This window comes from Otolemur garnettii, unplaced genomic scaffold (genome assembly GCF_000181295.1).
Source record: "Otolemur garnettii isolate 467f Iridium unplaced genomic scaffold, OtoGar3 scaffold00001, whole genome shotgun sequence".
Classification (NCBI taxonomy): domain Eukaryota; kingdom Metazoa; phylum Chordata; class Mammalia; order Primates; family Galagidae; genus Otolemur; species Otolemur garnettii.
The window spans coordinates 57,609,908-57,631,909 of record NW_003852396.1 but is presented as its reverse complement, the minus strand read 5'-3'; the positions used below and the strand labels follow the sequence as shown (position 1 = coordinate 57,631,909).

Here is a 22,002-nt window from a genome sequence, read left to right as displayed (position 1 = left end):
CAAGTTTATGTAGTACACTTTGTTACACTCGATTAAATGAGAATGTTCTGTTTCATTTTCTTTGCTTGGGGTTGATCCTTTTGCTTTTTCATTCTTAGGCCCTGGTGTAATTTCACAGTGCTTAGGTCTCTAAAACTATACATATATTAATGCATATGTAGATATACACATGGCTGTTCCAAGGCTTACTCTTTGTACTGAATAGAATCTTTGCCCAAGGCATGTGAGCATTCTCAGTAAGTGACCTAAGGTGTAACTGGGCAGGAGATAATTCATGGTAAAAATGAGTTTGACGAAGTTCTTATAAGATCAGATATACACATACATATATATACATGTATACGTATCTATACATGGTACACACACACACACACACACACACATATATTTGCAGCCCTATCATTTGGCATCATTTTCCCTCCCTACAATTTGATTTGTGAATCTCTTAGCAAGAAAAAGGACCCTACAGGTGTTGAATGGTGGCCGAGCATGTGCAGACTGCTCTCTGTAAATTAGTTCATTGCTTAAGTTATGCATGTTTAAGAAGGAATAAATTAGTTATCCATTTCCTAATGAGTAGTGGGATCAATTGGAGCATGATGAGAGAGAAAGAGCATAATTTTACTTCCCCAGTTGGGGTTCTACATCCCTAAACTTGAGCATTAATCACTCTATCAGCTTCCTGGGTTATTTCAGCGCAACATGTAAAGGTATTCTTTCCTTTTAATTTTCCTACCAGGTAAGTCAGTCCTTTTGAATTTGCCCAGTGGGGTTGTAGATGGGGGAAGTGGTCCCCTTTCCATCCCAGCTACCCTTGGTTACAGTGGGCCCTGTGCCTTTGCGTCAGTTTGGGTGAGTTCACGGCTAACAGTCGATGTGTATGTGCGATGACAATTGCGAGGGTTCTGGTGTGTTTAACTGTTATGGGATCTGTTATGTCTACTTTAGGGTCGACCCCATCCCATATGACACTCCAAAGCCGGCGGGCCACACGCGGTTTGTCTGCGTCTCAGACACGCACTCCAGAACAGATGGTATCCAGATGCCTTATGGGGACATCCTTCTCCACACAGGCGACTTCACCGAGCTGGGACTGCCCTCAGAGGTTAAGAAGTTTAATGACTGGTTAGGTAAGGAATGATTGCGTTCTGGCGGCCCCAATTAACCTTTCCCGTCCGAGTGTCACTCACTGCGTCCTAATTGAATTAGAACACTTGGAAGCCAGCTCAGCCATTTCTCGTATGATACGCAGTGGTGTCTAGCTTTAATCCAATTCTGTTAATTAAAGATGAATTTTTTAGATATTTAATTTTACTGTGCATCCTTTCAGTGCCTGGCCTTGGTGGCTCTGGGGCAAAGGGATGGAAAGCTTTGAAAACGATCTCATCTCACTCATTCTGCTTTAATGAGGGCATTCATTGGCACACAGAAGACCTAGAATCATATTTTAAATTCATTGGCTCTGTAATCTTTCCCAGATATTAAGAGCAAAGATGTACAAATGCCCTACTAGGAAGGGAACATTTCTAAGAAAGGAAGAGGATGTAAAAGTCCTTGTATGAAGCAAAATCCCTATAGCACATGTCTGCTTGGGAGCAGTTTTCCTAAGTAAACTGGAGGGTGTCCTAAGACCCCTGGAAAGATAAGATATTCTGCTGCTCTGAAAACCTGGGATAGGAAAGTGCCTTGTGCACTGTAAAAAGGATAATATTACAGCAAGTTTGTGGTTGCTTTAGAAGTACTCACAGGTCAGGGTTGCTACAAATTGTTGGATCCTGGGTCAGGCAGTTGCCCACAATTAGCATTACCAGGCAATCGTGGGGTTATTCATACCTAGATTAGGAGACAGATTTTTTTTAAGAATCTTCATCAGGGAGGGAAAGAAAGTGTTCTGAGATTTTAGAATCTCTAAAGACACTAAAGAATTATACAGTAAAGAGCAGAAATCACTCTGGAAGAATAATGTCATGAATAACATGGTACCAATAAAAATTTCTCGGGAGATGAAGGCAGAAACTTAAAAAGTTTCTTTTCCAGCAAATGAATGCAGGGTTTGGGAAATTTTAAAATTTTTGATTAAATGATAAAACGTATGTGTTAATGTATGTGGAAAAGTATGTGTTAATGTGTGTGTTTAATAGTATGCATTAAAGACGTGAAAATATTTTTTAAATAAGCACTAAGGTTAACTGATAACACAACTATTTTGATTATTCATACCACCTTGATCATCTGTCCATATTTTATGTAATTGACATCAGAGTACATGTCTGCTCTTTGATTTTTGGCTATTTTAATTTAATAGTATTTTTTGGTAAGACTTCCAATATTTTTGCATAATTTTCATATTTTTCCTTTTTAATAGCGACACGGCATTTATATTGTTGGCTACGCCTTTATTTAATAAGACATCCCTCTTACAAATGAACATTTAAGTTGATGTCAGTTTTGCCTCTGATAGATAGTCCTGGACTGTGCATTTTTGTGTGTCTGTGTCTTCTGGCTTCCACTAATGTATTTGTTAGAGCGAAACACTGGGTATTAGTTACGTTACTAGGTCTGAGGATCTGAAATTCATGATGGTTCTTGCTGTGTACCCTTCATTATGGCATTTTGCTTTCTAAGGGCGTTGTAACTGTGCTTCATTAACAGTGAATAAATGTATAGGAATCAGTTTTACCACAGTCTTGGCAGCACTGGATGTTAGCGCTTTTATATTTTGTGCTGTTTTAGTAGGTATTCGGTTATCTTACTTAAAACAGCAAGATTTTAAAAGATCCTTTAGCATAATCTCATTTTTAGAAACGAATACAAATGTAGAGAAGTGAAGTGACTTTCTCGGTCTCCTTGTGGCAGAGCTGGGTGTACTCCAGATCTTTTCACTTCGGTTTTTTTTTGCCTCTGTAACATTTTCTTTCAAATACAATTATCTCTTTATTTTAGCAACTTCTATCTCGGAACTACTGGCAGCTAAAATTGTCTTGAGGTGAATTTTGACAGTTTTAAACTATCTGTAACAGTGAAGTCTCAGCACAAATTATTGAGCTATGTTGAAAATGTTGATTTTTAAAGAAAGGGAAGAGCACTGTGGGAAGTTTACAGAAATGCTAGATGGGTTTGATCCTGGCTACAGTCTTGTTTAGCCGCTGACCTTGGGCAACGGAGTTAACCTCTCCTTACCCCTTGGGTTCCCTGTGCAGAACTAAGGCTTAATACTTTCTGGACTGTTGTGCAGATTAATCAGTAAATGATTGCTGCTAGTAAGTTTTTGTGGGCCATTAATAACTGAATGGGGAATGTGGTGAATGAACCAGCCATGGATATTTAAAGGGTAAAAACAAGAAGAGGTCAGAGAAATTATTTAGTAGATTAGAAGTAAACACTGGGAGATTTTATAAGGGAAAGTGCTCTATAAATGGAAATGTGCCGTAACCAGGGAAATGAAATGATAAAGAAGTAAAATGCTGAGGCCCAGCTGCAGGGTCAGTTCCTTCTTTTCTCGTTTCCCCTCTGGTCTGGTGAGGCAGGAGGAAGAAGTCTCAGCATGGGGCACAGAATTTGAGACTTAGAGACCAAGGGAGCCCCTGGAATATGAGTAGAGAAGTTGGGGTCTCCTTGAGAGAGCCCCGTATAGGTCCCTGTTACCTGGGCAACCTTGTGGCTCCGAGGGTGAGAGGTGGTGTGTGATTACACTCTACCACTTGGCTCAATCAAGAACCACTCACCTGAAAAGGGGGCTTTTGACAACGGCCACCAGGTAGCCTGGCAGTGTGGAGTCAGGGGTCAGATCAGTCCAGAGCTTTTGCCATACAAGGTCATACAACTCTCCATGAGGCATGGATCTCACAGATTTGGCAGGCTTTTAGAATCCAAAGAATCTCTAATTGATTTCCATCTTCATATTCTAATCTAGACTACCCTGATTATTGAAAAACCCCCTGACCCGTATGCTCCCTTACTCTCCTGTCCTGCTGCACTGATCTATTTCTGTGGCAGGCCAGGCACTCCTTCTATACCTCTAACCTCCCTCTAAAGTTGCTACCGCTGCCCCCATTTTACAGATGAGGAATCTGGAGCTCAGCTGGGTGAACTTACCCGCCATCAGTTGGTAGACAAGAAGCTCAGGAGGCTGAGTGAGCTACCTAAGTACATTCAGCTCGTAAACCGGAGGCTGGCTGACTTCAGAGCACAAGCTTGTTTTCTTTATCATTCTGTGATAATTACAAGTAGGCTTGGGCATCCGAAAGCTTGAAAGTAAAGCTGTAGCTTCTGCTAGCTTCATGTGCAAATTGATTAGTAGTTTGGCCATTTGCTAATATCGCACACATTTGAGAGATGTGTTTAAACCCTGCCCATCTTGAATCTCACCCTGGCCTACCAACTACGAGGCCTGAAACTCCATCATGTGTTCCCTGTTGGTTCAGGGATGACAGACCCTGATTAACGTGTACCTATATCACCTGGCATGTGTGACATGGAAAGCTATTAAGACAAGGTAGTTTATGAGATCAGCTAGCACAGCACAGCGTCATAAGGAGATAGAACTCAAACCAGGCACCTTCCAAGGATGGGCAGGGAGGATAGCATGCAGTGACCATGGGCAGCTGGAAAGAGCCAGCTTTGAATTTGCTACCTTTGGTAAGTTTCTTAAACTCCTGAGCTTCGATTTACTCATTTAGAAAATTGGCACCACAATCATCATGTACTCCATGGTTGCTGTGAGATTATACTCTGTGATATAACTCACACCATTCTTAGAACAGCATCTGCCTGTCGACCACTTTCAATATACAGTGTAGAAGGAGATAGCAGAGCCAGTGGGATGTAGGTTTGGAAGGCAGAAACTAAGAGGGACTGGGCCTGGGCATTGAAGGATTCAGCACGTGAGGGTGCTCTGAAATAGCAAGCCTTCCTGTGAACAATGACATGAAGGGGACAGAGCGTCAGGACTGGAAGAGGCCTCGGAGGCCCCAGTGTCCCATCTCCCAGTTTGATAGAAGCGGAAATGGAGGAGAGATGGAGTGAATTGCCCACGTTTCTCAGATAATTGATGGCCAAACTGGGACTAGAATGTGGACAGGGCAGGAGGGGTGAGTAATAAGTAGTAATGTGTATCGTCTGTGAGAGCGAGAGTCTGTACCCCCCCCCAGCTGCAGGTGTCATTCAGAAAGTACTCACAATGGCTTGTGGAGAAGGTATTACTAGCATCTCTTTTACTTGAAGAAACTATGCACCTTGGTGAACTTAACTTACTTAGGATCACACAATTAGAAGGTAACCTCAGGATTTGAACTTAAGTCCATTAGAATCCAAGTCCCAAGTGTATTTTCTTAGTATTCTCTACTGCTGGTCTAGGACCTGGGATCCCTCCTGGAGTGACCATATCCTAAGTAAAACATGGTTCTTTGGATAAGTGCCTCTCCTTAAAACACATACGTGCGCTCAGCATCTAGGTGGGGTTGCTTCTTGCAAAAGCTGTTTTGTGGTACAGCCTTTACCCATGAGTTGGCTGATGGGCTTCTCTGTGAGGGGGGAGCATTCTCACCATTTGGTGTGGACAGCTTCAGGGATAGTGATTTATAGCTGAGTAAATACTCAGAAAGAACACTAAAGGCTGAGCATGGTGGTTCACATGTGTGATCTCAGCACTCTGGGAGTCGGAGGTGGGAGGATGAGTTGAGGGTAGGAGTTTGAGACCAGCCTGGCCGGCATAGTGAGACCCCAGTCTCTAAAAAAATGTTTTTTAATTAGCGGGGTGTGGTAGTGAGCATCTATAGTATTAGCTCAGGAGGCTGAGGCAGGAAGATTACTTGAGCTGAGGACTTGGGGGTCTACAGAGAGTGACAAGCCTGCCACTGCACTCCAGGCTAGGTGACATATGACAGGGAGAGACCTCATCTACGCGCGCGCGCGCACACACACACACACACACGAGGCAGCCGGTCACATAAGTTCTGGGAAATAGCCTACATTGCCTTATCACATAAGCATTTCATCGTACCAGTCCTTGAATGAGTAACCAATGGCAGGACCTGGAAATCTTATCCCCTTGGGCAAGTCTTTCGCACTTATGAACTCTTGAATTATGAATGATCAGGATATTCTAACAGCTGCAGCCACTGCTCCAGTGGCTTCTTTCTACCAAATCTCTGCCATGGGTTGGGAAATGAAACTTTAAATCCCTAAAACTGCCACCTTGAAGGAGCCCCTAGAGCCCCTGCTTTCTACCTCTCAGCAAGCTGGTTGATCAGACCCCCCAGTCCTCTATCCTCCCCCATAACCTGCACCTCTCTCCACTCAGCTGCTGTCCAGGGTCAGAGCGGCAGGGGACTTCTTATCGCCAAAGACTTATTGCCAGAGTTGTGGCAAAGAAACACAGCAAACCCTTTTCCAGGGAAATACTCCTTAGAGTGACTGTTAACTCCTATTATCCCATTAATATTTTAACTGAGTCATGAGGAGGCTTCAGTAAACTGGCCTGGGACCCTGCCACGGTATTTTCTCTTTTATCTTGACAAAAATAGGTCCCAGTCACAGTCTTGGATTCAAAATAAACTTGTGAACTATAGGAAGTAGCTGTTAGTTAAAAATGTGATTATCTTCTATGCTTTTTGGTAAATTCTGAAATGCAGTGGCTTCTAATACTACTCTCCCTAAACGTCCATTTTGCAAGGCGTTTTCCCATGTGTGGTCTTCCTCCACGTGGGCCAGAGTGCTCTTCACACCCAGGCCTTTTTTTATACCACTGTTTGCTCACCTTAGTCCCTGCCTAGAGCTTTCATCTGCAGAGGAGCTTTGGCAGCCTTCTTCTTGTGTAAGGTACGTCCCCACAGATGCCGCACAGATGGGCAGAAGGCCTTATCATTTGCACATGCCCATTTTTTATCTTCAACATTCAATTACATTGACACTCCATTTCTTCCTATTCTTCAAATGCAACCTGCCCCTTCACACCTCCTTCCCCTTACAAGCCCTGATCCCACTTCCCAGAGTGACCTGCTCCTCCAGGAGAACTCACTCCTCCGTTAGGACAGATTCTCTTTCATAGCTGGTCGCTCCTCTTAACACGGTGGTCGCATGTCTGGGTAGCCCTTCCCACGGCTGCGAGGCCGTTGTTTACTTATCTCTCCTTCCCAGATAGACAACACCTGGGACCTGGAACATTGTCAGTGCCCGCAAGTGTTTTTTGAATCACTGAGTGAATGAATGAACCTAAAGGTTTAAGATTTTTTTTTTCTGCCTACACTTTGGGCCCAAACTTTAAAATTATGTAGCCCACTGTATGTGTAGTGCTATACGTCCAGCTCCCTGCTGGAGTGACCATATCCTGGGTAAAATTATGGTTCTTAGAATAACTGTCTTGCCTTAAAACACACATGTAATATTATGTGCCATATGTACACACACACATATATATGTAGTTTATGTATAGTCCCTTTGTCTTCTTTTTTCTTTTATCCTCAAAGAATTTACAACATCCCACTGGCGGTGGTTAGTGATTCCTCTGTACTGTGCAGAAATACTTCAGAAGGTTTTGCTGTTGATGTTTAGGTCCCTTTAGAAAGTCAAGACTCTCGGGTGGTCTCTTCATTCAGCCTAAAGTTTATATCTAACAATTGAGTCAATCAAAAATCCCTTTTAATACACATGAGCAGCGCCATGAACTTTTAATTATGGCCTTTCTTTGGCTTGGGTTGTCCCTTACGAGCTCTGAGCTTCATTCTCTCCAGGCCTAGAATGAAAATGGTGCTGAGGAAACTCTCCAGAAGAGGGTTATTCATCTGTGTGGGAGCCCGGCATTAGTCACGGTGATAACAGAGTGTGACTGTAACAAACATCCCAGATTGCGGACGCGCAAATCAATTTTTGCCCTTTGCAGAAGACTGTGTTCCTTTCCCAGTGAATTTGGTATTGGCCCAAAGTTTTGGTGCTGGTCTTTGGGAAAAACCTTCATGCCTGGAGCTATTTATTTGATTCTTATAATACATGTCCTGCAGGTTCATTTCTGATAGCTTATGGCCAGAGATAAGTCAAAAGAAGAAAACACAGTTCCTGGTGAACAGAGACAATGTGTCAATATTTTAGTGTAGATTCATATAGAATGTTTTCTGTTGATACACATGCACACACAAATATTTTTTTTTTTTTTTTTTTTTGAGACGGAGCCTCAAGCTGTCACCCTGGGTAGAGTGCTGTGGCATCACGCTCACAGCAACCTCCAACTCCTGGGCTCAAGCGAGTCTCCTGCCTCAGCCTCCCAAGTAGCTGGGACTACAGGCGCCCGCCACAACGCCTGGCCATTTTTTGGTTGCAGCCATCATTGTTGTTTGGCGGGCCCGGGCTGGGGATTCGAACCCGCCACCTTAGGTGTATGTGGCCGGCGCCTTAGACGCCGAGCCACAAATATTTTTTTTACTAAAATAGAGAGCTCACAGGAGGACTTGGCTTTAATCATTTTTCTCTTACTAAATCATGAAATTTTTTAACATCAGTAATTATAGCCAAGGTAATTTTTTCCGAGGATACTTTCATTGTAAGATACACATACATTATAAAAGTTCAAATATTTGACATATGCCAAGCAGAAAATACACATTCCTCTGTAATCTCCAGAGTAATTCCCATTTGATGTATAGCAGTTCTGAAATTTTTCTGCTTTTTATTTCTATTTTCAATATCCTCAGTAACAGGAAGTCTTCACCCTTCGAGGGTTTTTTTATGACCATTTTTTAAAAACTTAATAAAGCTACACATACTGTCTTGTAACTTAAAAAAATTCCCACATATTGCTCTGTGTGAGCCGAGCATTCTGTTGAGTGAATGGCCTCTCATTTATTTAGCCAGATCTCTATTCCTGGACCCCTGAAGTATGTCCATTCTCTTCTTATTAAGGGCTCTGGAGTGATGAACAGCCTTCTTGCCCTCTTGGCAGATGTTCTTAATTATATCCATGGGATATAGTCCAAGAATTGTAACTTCAAATAGTATTTTTTTTTATCCTTTTATTTTTTCTTTTTTAGAGACAGTTTCACTTTGTCACCCTCGGTAGAGTGCTATGACATCACAGCTCACGGCAACCTCTGGCTCTTGGGCTTAGGCAATTCTCCCACCTCAGCCTCCCAAGTAGCAAACAGTATTTATTTTTAAAATTGTTATGATGTATTACCGACTTTACCTTCATAAAAATTATGATTTCTCCTTAACATTCTTGGTTTGTAGTAGTTGAGAGTTTTTATCACATATTTTTGAGTATCTTCAAGGGAAGCAAATTTCTATACTTTAAAGGGGCTTCTAAACAATGACTATCGGCTCAGCACCTGTGGCTCAAGTGGCTAAGGTGCCAGCCACATATGCCTAAGGTGGCGGGTTCGAATCCAGCCTGGGCCCACCAAACAACAATGACGGCTGCAACTGAAAAATAGCCGGGTGTTGTGGCGAGTGCCTCTGGTCCCAGCTACTTGGGAGGCTGAGGCAGGAGACTCGCTCGAGCCCAGGAGTTGGAGGTTGCTGTGAGCTGTGATGCCACGGCACTCTACCCAGGGGGACAGCTTGAGGCTCTATCTCAAAAAAAATCAATCAATAAATAAATAAAAATAAAAAATGACTATCAACTATTTTTTTCAAATTATGACAGTTTACATGGTCATTGTCAAAAAATGTAAGTAATGGTACAGAAGAAAATTACGATTGCTAATGTATCTTGAAGTTCACACGTAACTGCTGTGGACAGCGGCTTTTTTCCTGTGGTGGTCTGTGTGTCCATGTGTGCTTGCTGTAAAGGACAGTATGGTATTGGGTTAAGAGCATGAGTATTGGATTTAGTCTGCCTCTGTTTAAGTCCTGGTTTCAACATTGTTAATTCTCTGATCCTCAATTTCTTCTCCTGTAAAAGGAGAATTATTAATACTTAGCATATCTAACCTCCAAGGACTGCTGTGAGGTTCAGTAAGAGAAAGGATACCCAGTGGGTACAGGTAGTGAAGGGGCAGTGAATGTTATTTGCTATTGTTACATTGTCCAGCTGTGACCCCTTTTTTCTGCTCTGTTGGTACATTTCCTTTATTCCTTGGGAGGGCAGAAGTTGGAGAGGGACGTGGGGAGCGGGGGAATTCAGGGAAAATGGCCTTATAATCTCTGGCCACAGTGACCTGCAGGCTGGTGACTCCATCTTTCTGTGGAGCAGAGAAAAGGGTGAGCACGCTGACCCTGCCTGGCCACCAGAAACCTGACGCTGTTCCCTTTCTGAGCACGCCGGACCGCACTGACACAGACCTACCTCTCCTCTGCACTCCAGAGAGTCTGACCCCCACACACGCGGGCCTGGGCCCCTCCTTTCTCTGTTCCTCTCCTCAAGCTCCTGCTGTCTCCTTCTTGCTCCCCGTGTTTTTTCTGGCCCCCCCTCTCTCTCCTGCAGGGTCACTACCCTTCCTTCCGGAAACCATCGGCGCCCACCTGCTCCTGTCTTACAAACTCTAGCACAGTCTTTCGCCAGGTTATCAAGGGCCGTTTTCAATTTAGTTTTTTAATTCTTACACAGAATACTTTCCAGGTATGTCTTACCCATAGGTTTGTGAGGTTTTGAAGCAATCAGAAATTATTAGGAACTGGAGCTGGTGAATTGGGTAAGGTAGGAGATGCCATGTGGATTAAAAAAGAGATGTGACACAAGGTAACTAACTGTTCTCTAGGAAAGTGCCCGGTGCTTCCCAAAGAAGAGTCTCAGAAAGGATTTGAACAGGCGCAGCCTCACTGGAATGTTTATAGTCTTAGCAGTTTATGACTACTTAATAGTAATGTCTAATAAGGAAGTCAAGGCAGGCGGCTTTAGGAAGGGCATATAAATGACTTTCCCATGACTTACAGGAGAGGATGTGCCGGGCAGTTTCCACAGCCCAGATCCCCGATTCCCCACTGCTAAAGGACTTTCTTAATCTTCAGTTTGCTCGCCAAGATGATATCTGACATTCTGTACTTTTCAGGTTCTGATTCTTAGCTTGGATTTCCCAGTTTCTAACCTAGAGTTTTCATTTATTCAGTAGCTTCTCTTTCATTTCTAAGGAATTCAATTAGGTGGCTGTGGCAGCTGCCTCCCCCTCTTTCCACTTCTTCCATTCTCCCTCCTCTTCTTCCAGTATGTAATTCTAGGATTCAGCAGACCTCTGTGAGTTACCTTTATGTTTTATCGTGTGGCTGTAATGCATCCTGTTTTCTCGTCCGTAATAGCATAGGAAAGGAATATTGGCTTAACACAAATAACCGTGATCCACACTGACCTACTTGGTCTTCCTTACATCAAGAATCTTTTTTCCTAAGTAAATTAATTCACGGTCTATTTTGTATTAAAGTAAATTTTTCCAATAGGGACAAAATCAACTTTATAGTTCAGTTTGGGTATAGAATTAAGTACTTGGGGAAGAAATTAACCCAAACACAGCATAGTTGAATATACTCAAGTAAGATTGTATGTGGTTTCATTAGAAAGGGTCATTAGTGACCTGAGGACATGATGGCCAGGTCTTTTGTGATCTGTGTGAACCTAATCCTCTCTGTTATAGACAGCCATTTTCTTAAATTACATTAATTATAATCCCTTTAACTTATATGACACCCTTCCTCCAAAGGACTCCAAGTACCTTTGGGGATGTGAGATCGTTAATACTTAGATTGCTCCTGGGAAGTTGCTATGAGCAGACAGTGTTCTCCCTGTCTTACTGATGGATGGATGGAGACCCACAAAGGTGCAAGGACAGACTGGGTTACATTGGAGCCAACACAAGAGGCACAGTCACTGCCTTGACTCCAGTGTTCGGTTTTCAGGTCTAAAGCTTCCGACTTTCTCCTTTTCTGAAATCTCTTAAAGAGAAATAGACATGGACAAGACAGATATTAATCATTACTTCATCAGCGTAACAGAAAAGTCACATAAACATTTTTCCTTAAAAGGATGACCTGTTTCCATTTTACAGTATGGAAATTATATTGCTATTTAAAATAAATAAAATTTTAAAAGGAACTCTTTAAAAACCAACAAAGTCCTTGATTTTTCCAAACCTTCCAGTCTAAAGAGAAAAATAGAAGCCCTCAAACTCTGTCATCCTAAAACCTAGAGCAAGATCCTTCTATCCCAGAACATGGAGGGACTTTATCCTTAGAAGGTAATTAGTGTATATGCGAAGTGTCTTCCACAGGCCAGGTCCTGCTTTGTGGTAGACACGGAGACACAGGGGACAAGAGAGTGATATCCCTGAATTTGGCATCCAGTCTCTGATTGTCAGTATTGTTTCTCCCACTTTATAAATGAGGCAGCTAGCATGCAGAGAGTTTAAACATCGTGGTCAGTTTTGCAGATTTGTTAGAGGAGGGCCGACCACCTGGGGCTTTCTCTTCCGCCTGGTTGTGAAGCCATTTCTTATCCTGTGCTCATTCTACATATCGAAATCTGGGAGCCTCCCAAAACCAGAGATGCTGGTGTGGATGTGGAGACAAGGGAACACTTCTACACTGCTGGTGGGAATGCAAATTAATACATTCCTTTTGGAAAGACGTCTGGAGAACACTTAGAGGACTAAAAATAGACCTGCCATTTGATCCTGCAATTCCTCTACTAGGTATATATCCAGAAGACCAAAAATCACACTACAACAAAGATATTTGTACCAGAATGTTCATTGCAGCCCAATTCATAATTGCTAAATCATGGAAGAAGCCCAAGTGCCCATTGACCCACAAATGGATCAATAAACTGTGGTATATGTACACCATGGAATATTATCCAGCCTTAAAGAAAGATGGAGACTTTACCTCCTTCATGTTTACATGGATGGAGCTGGAACATATTCTTCTTAGCAAAGTATCTCAAGAATGGAAGAAAAAGTATCCAATGTACTCAGCCCTATTATGAAACTAATTTATAGCTTTCATGTGAAAGCTATAACCCAGTTATAGCCCAAGAATATGGGGAAAGGGGAGAGGGAGGGGAGGGGAAGGAAGTGGGGAGGATGAGTGGAGGGAGGGTGATTGGTGGGACCATGCCTATGGTCCATCTTACAAGGGTACATGTGAATCTTTCTAAATGTAGAATATAAATGTCTTAACATAATAACTAAGAAAATGACACTAAGGCCATGTTAACCAGTTTGGTGAAAATATTTCAAATTGTATATAGAACCAGCACACTGTACCCCATGACTGCATTAATGTACACAGTGATGATTTAATTAAAAAAAAGAAAGAAAGAAAGAAAGGCCAAGGAATCTTAATGTTCTAAGAAGGAAAAGAAAAAAAAAATCCTGGAGCTTATTCTGATTCTTTGAGGTTTTATCTTTATATCTGTCTATTGTCTCTGCAGATACTTGCATTTAATAGAATAGGTGTTTTGACATATGTGGTCCATAGACACCTCAAAAACCAGTACTATCTCAGACTGAATTAATATCTCCTCCAAATACTGCTTGTTTTTCTAAAATTCCCCTCCTGACTTGCAGTACCATTAACCCAGGCACCTAAACTTCCTCCATCTGACTGTAACTCCCGTTGGTAGCTTTCCTTCCCGTCTGCCAGCCCCTCCATGCTGCCTAGAGAGACTGCCAAGCCCCAACTTGCCCTCATCTCTCCTGGAATCACCCAATAATAATAACTAACTTACTGAGCACCCACTACTGTCTGCCTTTACCTCTATGGGCTCACTCAATCCTCACCACACTCCGAAGCTAGTCAATGATGTTATCTTCACTTTTACTGATAAAGAATTGGAAGCATGAGACCTTTGATTCATAGACCCACGATACTCTGTGGGATGCGTTTCAGGGACCATAAACCAAGGGAAAAGAGTCTCCTGTGGCCTTCAGAGCTCTTTTCATGAGCTGGTGCAATCTGTCCTTTTTTTTAATGGAATATTTTTATCTTCTTTATTTATTTATTTTTTCTTTGAGACCAAGTCTCACTCTGTTGCCCTGGGGAGAATGCCGTAGTGTCATCAAGCTCACAGCAACCTCAAACTCCTGGGTTCGAGTGATCCCCTTGCCTCAGCCTCCCAAGTAGCTGGGACTGCAGGCATGAGCCACCATGCCTGCCTAGTTTTTTCTATTTTTAGTGGAGACAGGGTTTCACTCTTGCTCAGGCTGGTCTCGAACTCTTGAGCTCAGGCACTCCACGTGCCTCAGCCTCCCGGATGCTGGGATGACAGGCATGAGCCACTGTGCCCGCCTGTCTGTTCATCTTCACTCCCCACTGTCCTTTTCTCTGGCCCCTTCCTCACTCCTTGGACTCGTGTCCTGTCCTTTCCTCCCCTGCTTTCTCTCCTTGACCATAGTGGCTTTCTGGCCCGAGATTGTTCCCGCCCTGAACTTCTGTCCTTAGCCACTCACCCAGTCTGTCGGTGTCTGCTCACATGCCACCTCCTGGATGAGGTCTTCTGATTTAACCTATTTCTCCATCTTTTTACTCACTGGCAGTTTTCGTCCACCGAATGCAATCTCTGAAAGAGTCTGGATTTGTCCCATTCACCACTGTGTCCTCTGCCTTCAGCAGAGCCTGACCCATAGGGGCTGCTCAAAAACTGTGTGCTGAGTGAATGGATGAGATGGAAACGAGGCCACGAGGGCAGGGGTCATCGATGAGGTCACAAGCAGGGTGCCTTGTGCCTAGTAAACACTTGCTTGATTTTTGCTGAATAACGAATATTTGCTCATCTCCGTCCCACGGCCTGCCTGCCGGTCTTGTTTCATTTCTTCTGCAAACTCTTGTTCATTCTTTCAGGCCCCATTCAGAGGGTGCCCCTTTTATGAAATTGGCCCTGGCCTCCCTGAGGGTGGTCATCCCTTCCTTCCCTCCGTACCGTGTCCAGCTCATCAGTGCACGTTACTTTTAGGGCTTCCGGTCTTCTCTTTGGGTTATGAGTCTCTTGAGAGCATACGCCCAGCAGAGTCTCTGGTGAACAGCAAGCCTTCAATAAACGTTGTGTTTTCCTCCTTTCCTGGTTGTGTTTCCATGAACAAAGTGTGCTGCTTCCCTGAACATCAGCCACCTGTTGTCTACAGTGGGGAAATGATCCCAGAGTTGGGAGGGTGGAGTTTCAGGAACACTGTTGGAAGATGACAAATACCATGTCAATGTTGAAGATTATTATTTCGTTGTTAACATCCTATCCCAGACCTCCCTGCCTTACATGGGAAACCTCTGAATGTGCTTCCAGACTCTGCCACAGGTTTCTGGATAAGGACAGTCATACCTATACCAAGGGGCCCTTCGGCATGGCTTCCAGCTTGCTGAGACACTGCACAGATCACTTCCATTTGATCCGCCCTGCCTCCGTGCAGCCTGCCTGCATGTCGTTGCCGGGAATCTTGATTCCAGCATCCCTTGGGTTTTGAACGCCGTTCTCCTGGCCCTCCAGGCTCCAGGGAGAGTCAGTTCTGCTGCCGGTCTATCACTTGACTCACTAATTCTTGGCGCCCCCGCCCCCTCCCCCTTTGACTGATAAATTTTCATTATTGGTTTTGCCTGAAAGTCTTCAGGGTTCTACTCTGCCTGACCCCTGTGGTCACTTAGTGATTACATGCGCCAGCTGAGGTAATTTATTCACTTTGTTTTGGTGTGAACATGTCCCATGGGGCTTGTAACTGCTGTAATCACTTGACCCTAGTGACTGCTAAATGCTTTAAACACAGTTATTTTAAATTTATAATTGTTTTCGTTAAAAATCCCTTATAGTAACTTAGCTGACCTTGCTGTCAACGTGGCATTAGGTGCAGAGGGAAGAAATGAAAATATTATGATGCAAATAATATAGTACTCATCAGAGATGAGCGGCAAATCATCAGCTCCCCTCCCCATTCTCACTTGGAGTCCTGCAAGGAAGATGAAAGGGAAAAGGACGTAACTGCAGCACCGTCCCCATAATCCAATACAGCCATTCCCGCAAGCAGGGCAGGCCACCAGCACTCGGAGCCCGAAGTGGAGTGGAGTCCGAGGACACTCCACTACATTATCTGTGGACAGCACTTACCACACCCATGGACAGCCCCAGTTGCTTAATGTTTTCTAATTCACATTTTTAATACTTAATTTTCAAGTTTCAGAAAAGTTGCAAAAATAATACAACGAACACCCATGGACCCTTCACACAGATCCTCTGATTGTTAATGTTTAATTCGTTTTATTATTCTTTCTCTCTTTCTAGTGTATGTGTTTGTGTGTATGTGTATTTTTTCCTGAAGCATAGATGACTAAGGTACAGACCTCATGCCCTTTACCCTCAATATTTCAATGAGTCTTTCCTAAGACCATGGATTTTCATTTACGTGATGTCACTACAAATGACCAAAATCAAGAAATATAAATCTGTATATTTCTAGTATTTAATCTACAGACCTTTTCCAAACTTTGCCAGTTGTCTTAATCATTCGCTTTCAACGATTTTTTTCTAGTCCGGAACTTGATCCAGAATTCTGTGCTGCCATTGGTTGTAAAAATCAAACCAAATCAAGCTAAATCAAAAATGCTGTTTCTCACTTGCTTATCTAAAAGTGTCAGGGAAGTATTTAGGACATTTGATATTAGCATTTGTCATAGCCTATCAAACACACATGATTTTAAAAAAAATTATAAATTGCCTTATTCAAAATGGTTCTTTCAAATTTTGAGAATTAAGGGATATTTTTATGATGTTCCATAACAGAATTACATTGGAGGGGAAATGACTTTTAATTTTGGTTTTGCTGTGTGTGTTTCCTCCCTTTTTTCACTTCTGGAATTTGTTTTAAAACCATCTTTAGTGCATCCAGAATGAATAATTAAGTAGCTAACTATACACATGCATTATTGATCTATCAGATTTAAATGTTATAGCAGGAACAAAAGTGCGTCATAAAATGGAAGCCAACTTTATTTTTCCCAGAATTTTTAAAAATTCTACTGAAATTGCAGGAGCAGAAAATAAACAATACTTTTTTCTTATAATTTCAAGGTAAAGCTATGAAATTAAGCTATGTAGTCTCCCTTCTCTCAGCCATTTATACGCATTTCACTTTTTCTCTCTGTGTGTTTTTTCTCTTTTGTTTGGAAATACAATTGGTAAGTAAATGTCCTTGTTATGTGGAAGAGACTATGCTGGCCCATGAGGACAGACATCTAATTATAAATATACAACCTCTGAGCTTTAATTTGTCAGTAAAATGCGGCAAACAATTTTGGGAAGTTCTGTATTTACTGACTTTAAATTAATCACATTACCCAGTTGTTTGAGATTCAGTCCCTACCAAGCTCCATGCATTTATCTCCTTTTGTCGCCACAATTTGGAATTGTTAATGAACCAAGGGCATACTGGCATTATATTAATTCTAGAAGTGGTGATGGTGCTGTTAGTGGTAGTAATAATAATAGCACTAGTGGAATTAGTGAGGATGCTGGATCAGTTAGCTATAAATTGAAGAGTTAGGGGTGGCTTTAGAAAACCTAACTGGTATTTCAGTATTTTCATGGTGTATTCTTCATTTTATGAATCCACTCTTCATAGAAAGCTGGGATTTAGGGAGTAGAGTGAACATAGAGTCTAAAGAGAGTGTGTTTGAATTCAAAAGTGAATCTTTCAACATGTGCAGTTAGTGCTGTGAAAGTGAGTAAACTCATCCTTCCCCTATAAAAATAGGTGGAAACTAGAAATGCGTGTATGTGTTTTATAGGGCTTGTAGAGCTTCTCTTCTGGTGGTTCTGTTCTTTGAAAAGGCCTTGTGAGGGTTGGAAGGACTTTTCTCTCCACACATTTGTGCATATCCAGCTCCGGCTCCACTTAAACCCTTCTTATCTGGTGCGACAGGGAATGAAAAGTGTTCAGTTCATCACAAAGTCAGCTAACGTGAGAGATCATACAAATGATAACCAGAGAGCTAAATGGTTGTATTTTAACTTAAAGCCTAGCGATACGCGTGTTTGGTTGTTCTCTGAGGCAGCACCAGAGCCTTTGAATACAGAAACAGTGATTAAAGATCATTACGGTCTTTCTTGGGTAAATCACGGATGGAATTTCCCATCTTTATTTAAAATTCATTTTACTTTTGTACCTGTTTATTTATTTATGGGTGAGTAAGAATGTAAAGATGCTGGTGAAACAGTCTGAGTGAAGAATCCTTGTAGATGCTTATGATTTTTAAAGTGATACATAATCACATTAGGTAATTTTTGCTGAAAAGCACAGCTGGCATAACTTGGTTTGGAGGAAAATGCCCATGGCTCCGGGATGCTGTACACAGAGCGAAAGTGCACAGGGGTCTACTGGGACAGCCACTGACTGTTATTGGTCATTGCATATTGGGAAGCAGTCACTAAGGGTCTCACAGAGACTGGGGACTGGGAGTTAACAGAATGTCTAGGATATCTAGAAAGATGCCAAACAGAAACCTTGCACAGACCTTGGTAACTGATCTGTAACTTGTCATTTGCTCTGAATTCTTTTAGTAGTTCTTAGTCTTTTCTACTGCACGGTCTCTTTGCCTACCTGAAAAATGATTTTTTTAAGAAGTCACATGTACAGTGGAGTGATGAAATGAATTTGTTGCTCTCAGGACGGTGTACCTCGGTATGTCTTTCGTTTGTGTCATAAATAAGCCAAATGCATCACAGAGTAAGATTCCATCATACGGAGTATCAGAAAGGAGCTGAAATTTGAAGAAAGGTTGTATCTCTTGGAAATAGTTTTTACATGGTTTTACTAAGGTAAATAGGGAGCCTTCCTTTCCTTTTCCTTTCCCAGGAGGAGGAAGGATCAAGAAACTTACCCTCATTCTTCTCATCAGGGCTAGATGGGTTGAAGTTGGAGGCTGTCTGTGTTTAGTACCCTTTCTGTACCCTAAACAGTGAGGAACATCCAGAATTAGCAAGGATACCTCCCAGACACACATAAGACCTTAGCAGGGTTACTACGCTTCTAGACTTGGCCAGCTCAGAATTTCTAAAGTGTGGTAGTTTCATCAAATAGGTGCCCTGCATATATATTTGTAAAATTTAACAAAGCTCCTCAATATTGTTGGTTTTAAAAATCTCTTTTGCCATATACATATGTTTGGATCTAGCTTGTTTAAAAAAAATTGTGCTTATACTATTAGAAAAATATGCCCAGTGTTCATGATACTGTGTGTATATGCCCTAGTGGGAAATAGACACACACACCAACTAACAATAGCTATAAAAATGAGATCTTGCACAGAGCCATGCCCTGCCTTCCCAGTTAACAAGAACAATGCTTTGGGGGGTTGCAGAGAAGCTTTGTTACTGGGGAGGCAGTGGAGGGGGGGAGTGGGGAGGGGAAAGTGCTGCAGATTTTAGTATAATGCATAATGTTGAAAGAAATTTTATCCCATCATAAAGATTAGCAGGCTGTGTAATTCAATTTAAAATTGGTTGGCGTGTCCTGACTACTATAAAGCCTTTCTTTTTTTTGTTTTATCGCCATTCCATTATTTTATGTCGCCCGCCAATACAGAATGAAGCACACAGCCAACCCATACAAAGTCCCCTTCCTTGTTTCCACCCACTAGAGAAATTGTTGGTGAATGTAAGAGATTATCTTAAAATGAGTTAAGAAAATGCTTGCTCAATTGAATGCCTCCTTGTTTTCTTTCTTTCTTCTTCTTTTTTCTTTTTTTAACGAAATGAATTTCTTCTGGGCAAGCCACCCTTGAGAGTGAAATTCTTTTAAAAGCATTTGGTGGACACAGGGCTTGGTTCTCAAAATTCCAGCGTTAGCACTTATCTACAGTATCATGGGCATTACTGTGCCATTGAAAGCCAAGACGCGGTAGCTTATGTTAATGCGAGACTGACAGACCCACATCTGATGGCAATTATGCATACTGGGGGGTTAATAAATGTTCTTAGAATGACTGTCTTTATTTTCTTTATTGCAAGAAAAATGGGCAGCTTCCTAAGCTGTGCCTCCTGCTTCTTGCCACCAGCCTTGGTGACTTGCTAATTAACTGTTTTGGTTCCAGTCTTTCCCGGGCTCTGCGGAGTTTAATATTCATGTTAGGGAAATGCTACATCCTTTGGCCTGAGCAGTAGAAGAGAATTAAATTAAATTCAGCGAACATTTATGCCAGTGCCCTTTACGAACAAGAAATGAAGAGCTATAGAAATAATATTGATAATAATAATAATAATACTTGGATATACCAAAAGAGTATCTGGGAAATGAATACACACTATTTTTCCCTTATATATTTTTTCTTCTATAAGGAAGTGAGCTTAATTTTTGCTCATGTTCTGAGGGGCTTTAGGTGCAGGTATTGCAGAGAGTTCATCAGGATTGCCAGCTCTGATGGGTTGGGAGGGACTCCCTGACGCCCTTTGTTCAGACTCGGGGGAGGGGTTAGGATTGACTGGTAATGTCTGCCTTGCTGTCAGGAAGGGGTGTGTTTACTCACCTACTGTGCCTTTGCTGTTCCTGGTATAGCATCACTCATCCTTGGTCACATTCATGCTGTCTGACTGTGGTAAACAGAAAATTACCATAGTGAAAATGGATGTCTTCTTTAACTCTTTAGGGCCCATCCAGACTTTTGACTAGTAGAAAATTCCTGAAATGACCATGATTTTGGTTTATCTCTAAACCTGACTGCTCATCAGAATCTCCCAAGCAGGTGGTTAAACATTCAGATTCAGACCATTCTTGTCCACTCTCTTTTTATCATGGCCTCTGTGGACTCCATATATCCATCAGAGGGAATAATAGTTCTTACGTCATCTGGTTGCTGTGGGAATCAAGTAGGTTAATGTATGAAGTTTTTTTAGGACAGTGTCTGATGTACCTATTATTTGTGTTGGTTCTCAATCTCATAGTTGTCACTGTTTTGATTTTCATTTGATTTGTATTTATAGGCACTCTGAGTATCCATGCCAGAGGATGGATACTCAGCAGCAGCAAATCCAATCAGGATTACTAATTACTAATCTGTTTGAAGGAGGAGTAGAAGATACACAAGGTTGCATTGTTTGGCCGAGACATTATTAATTGAGCTTGTGGAAGTGTAAACATAGTTAAATCAGTTAGGAGGGTTTTGGCTGCAAGAAACAAAATAGTGTAAGCAACAGGGGATTTATTATCTTGTTTAACAAGAAGTATGAGCATGGAGCATTTTTCAGGATCTGGTAGTTCAGGGGCTCGGATGATACTAGGAACCCAAGTTCTTCCAGTATTCCTCTCTTCTAGTCTGACTTGTTGGCCTTTCCCCAGAGACTGGGGAGTGACTGCCAAAGTTCTAGACATAGCATGAAGATAAAACAGTGTTCAGTGGAAGAGATCATTTCCTCCGGTATGTTGCTTTGTGTAAGTGATGACCATTTCCTAGTAGCCCTTCAGTAGACTCCCTCTCTGTCTCACTGGGCAGGATTAGGTGACGTACACCTCCTTAAATCAGTCGCTGGCAAGGGAAATAAATAGACTTAATGACTAATCAAAATACACTCACCAGGGTCTTGAGCACATGGCTTCCTGGGGAGCATGAGTACATGAGCAAACCTGGGGGCTCTGCTGTCGAGGACAGCTGGGTGAGGATTTGAGTCGGCCATCAGCGACGTCTGCTTTATAGGTCTAGCCATGACACATCTTCACAAGGCACCTTGAGGAGGACAACCTACTGTTTTCCTATAATAGAATACACTTGGTATGACTTGCTATATAACTCAGGGGATAGCAGTGTAGAATGGCCTGACCACTGACTGAGACAGCCTTGAATAACATCTTAAAATCCTGTGTTTACTGGGCGGCGCCTGTGGCTCAAAGGAGTAGGGAGCCAGCCCGATATGCCAGAGGTGGCGGGTTCAAACCCAGCCCTGGCCAAAAACTGAAAAAAAAACCCAAAACAAAAAAAGAATACTATGTTTACCGTTTTGTTTCCTATTTTCATCCTAAAGTTTTTTACTTTTGGCTCGGCGCCTATAGCTCAACCGGCTAAGGCACCAGCCACGTACACCTAAGGTGGCGGGTTCGAATCCCCAGCCTGGACCCG

At 42.3% G+C, this 22,002-nt stretch overlaps 1 protein-coding gene across 1 annotated transcript in view; it reads left to right on the top strand.

Moving 5' to 3' along the window:
* Positions 1–22,002, top strand: part of MPPED2 (metallophosphoesterase domain containing 2) — a 175,242-nt gene that overhangs the window by 42,475 nt on the left and 110,765 nt on the right. Inside the window, exon 2 of the mRNA XM_003781205.2 lies at positions 949–1,130. Within this exon, the coding sequence (XP_003781253.1) occupies positions 949–1,130 (182 nt within the window). The remainder of the gene's footprint in view (positions 1–948; positions 1,131–22,002) is intronic.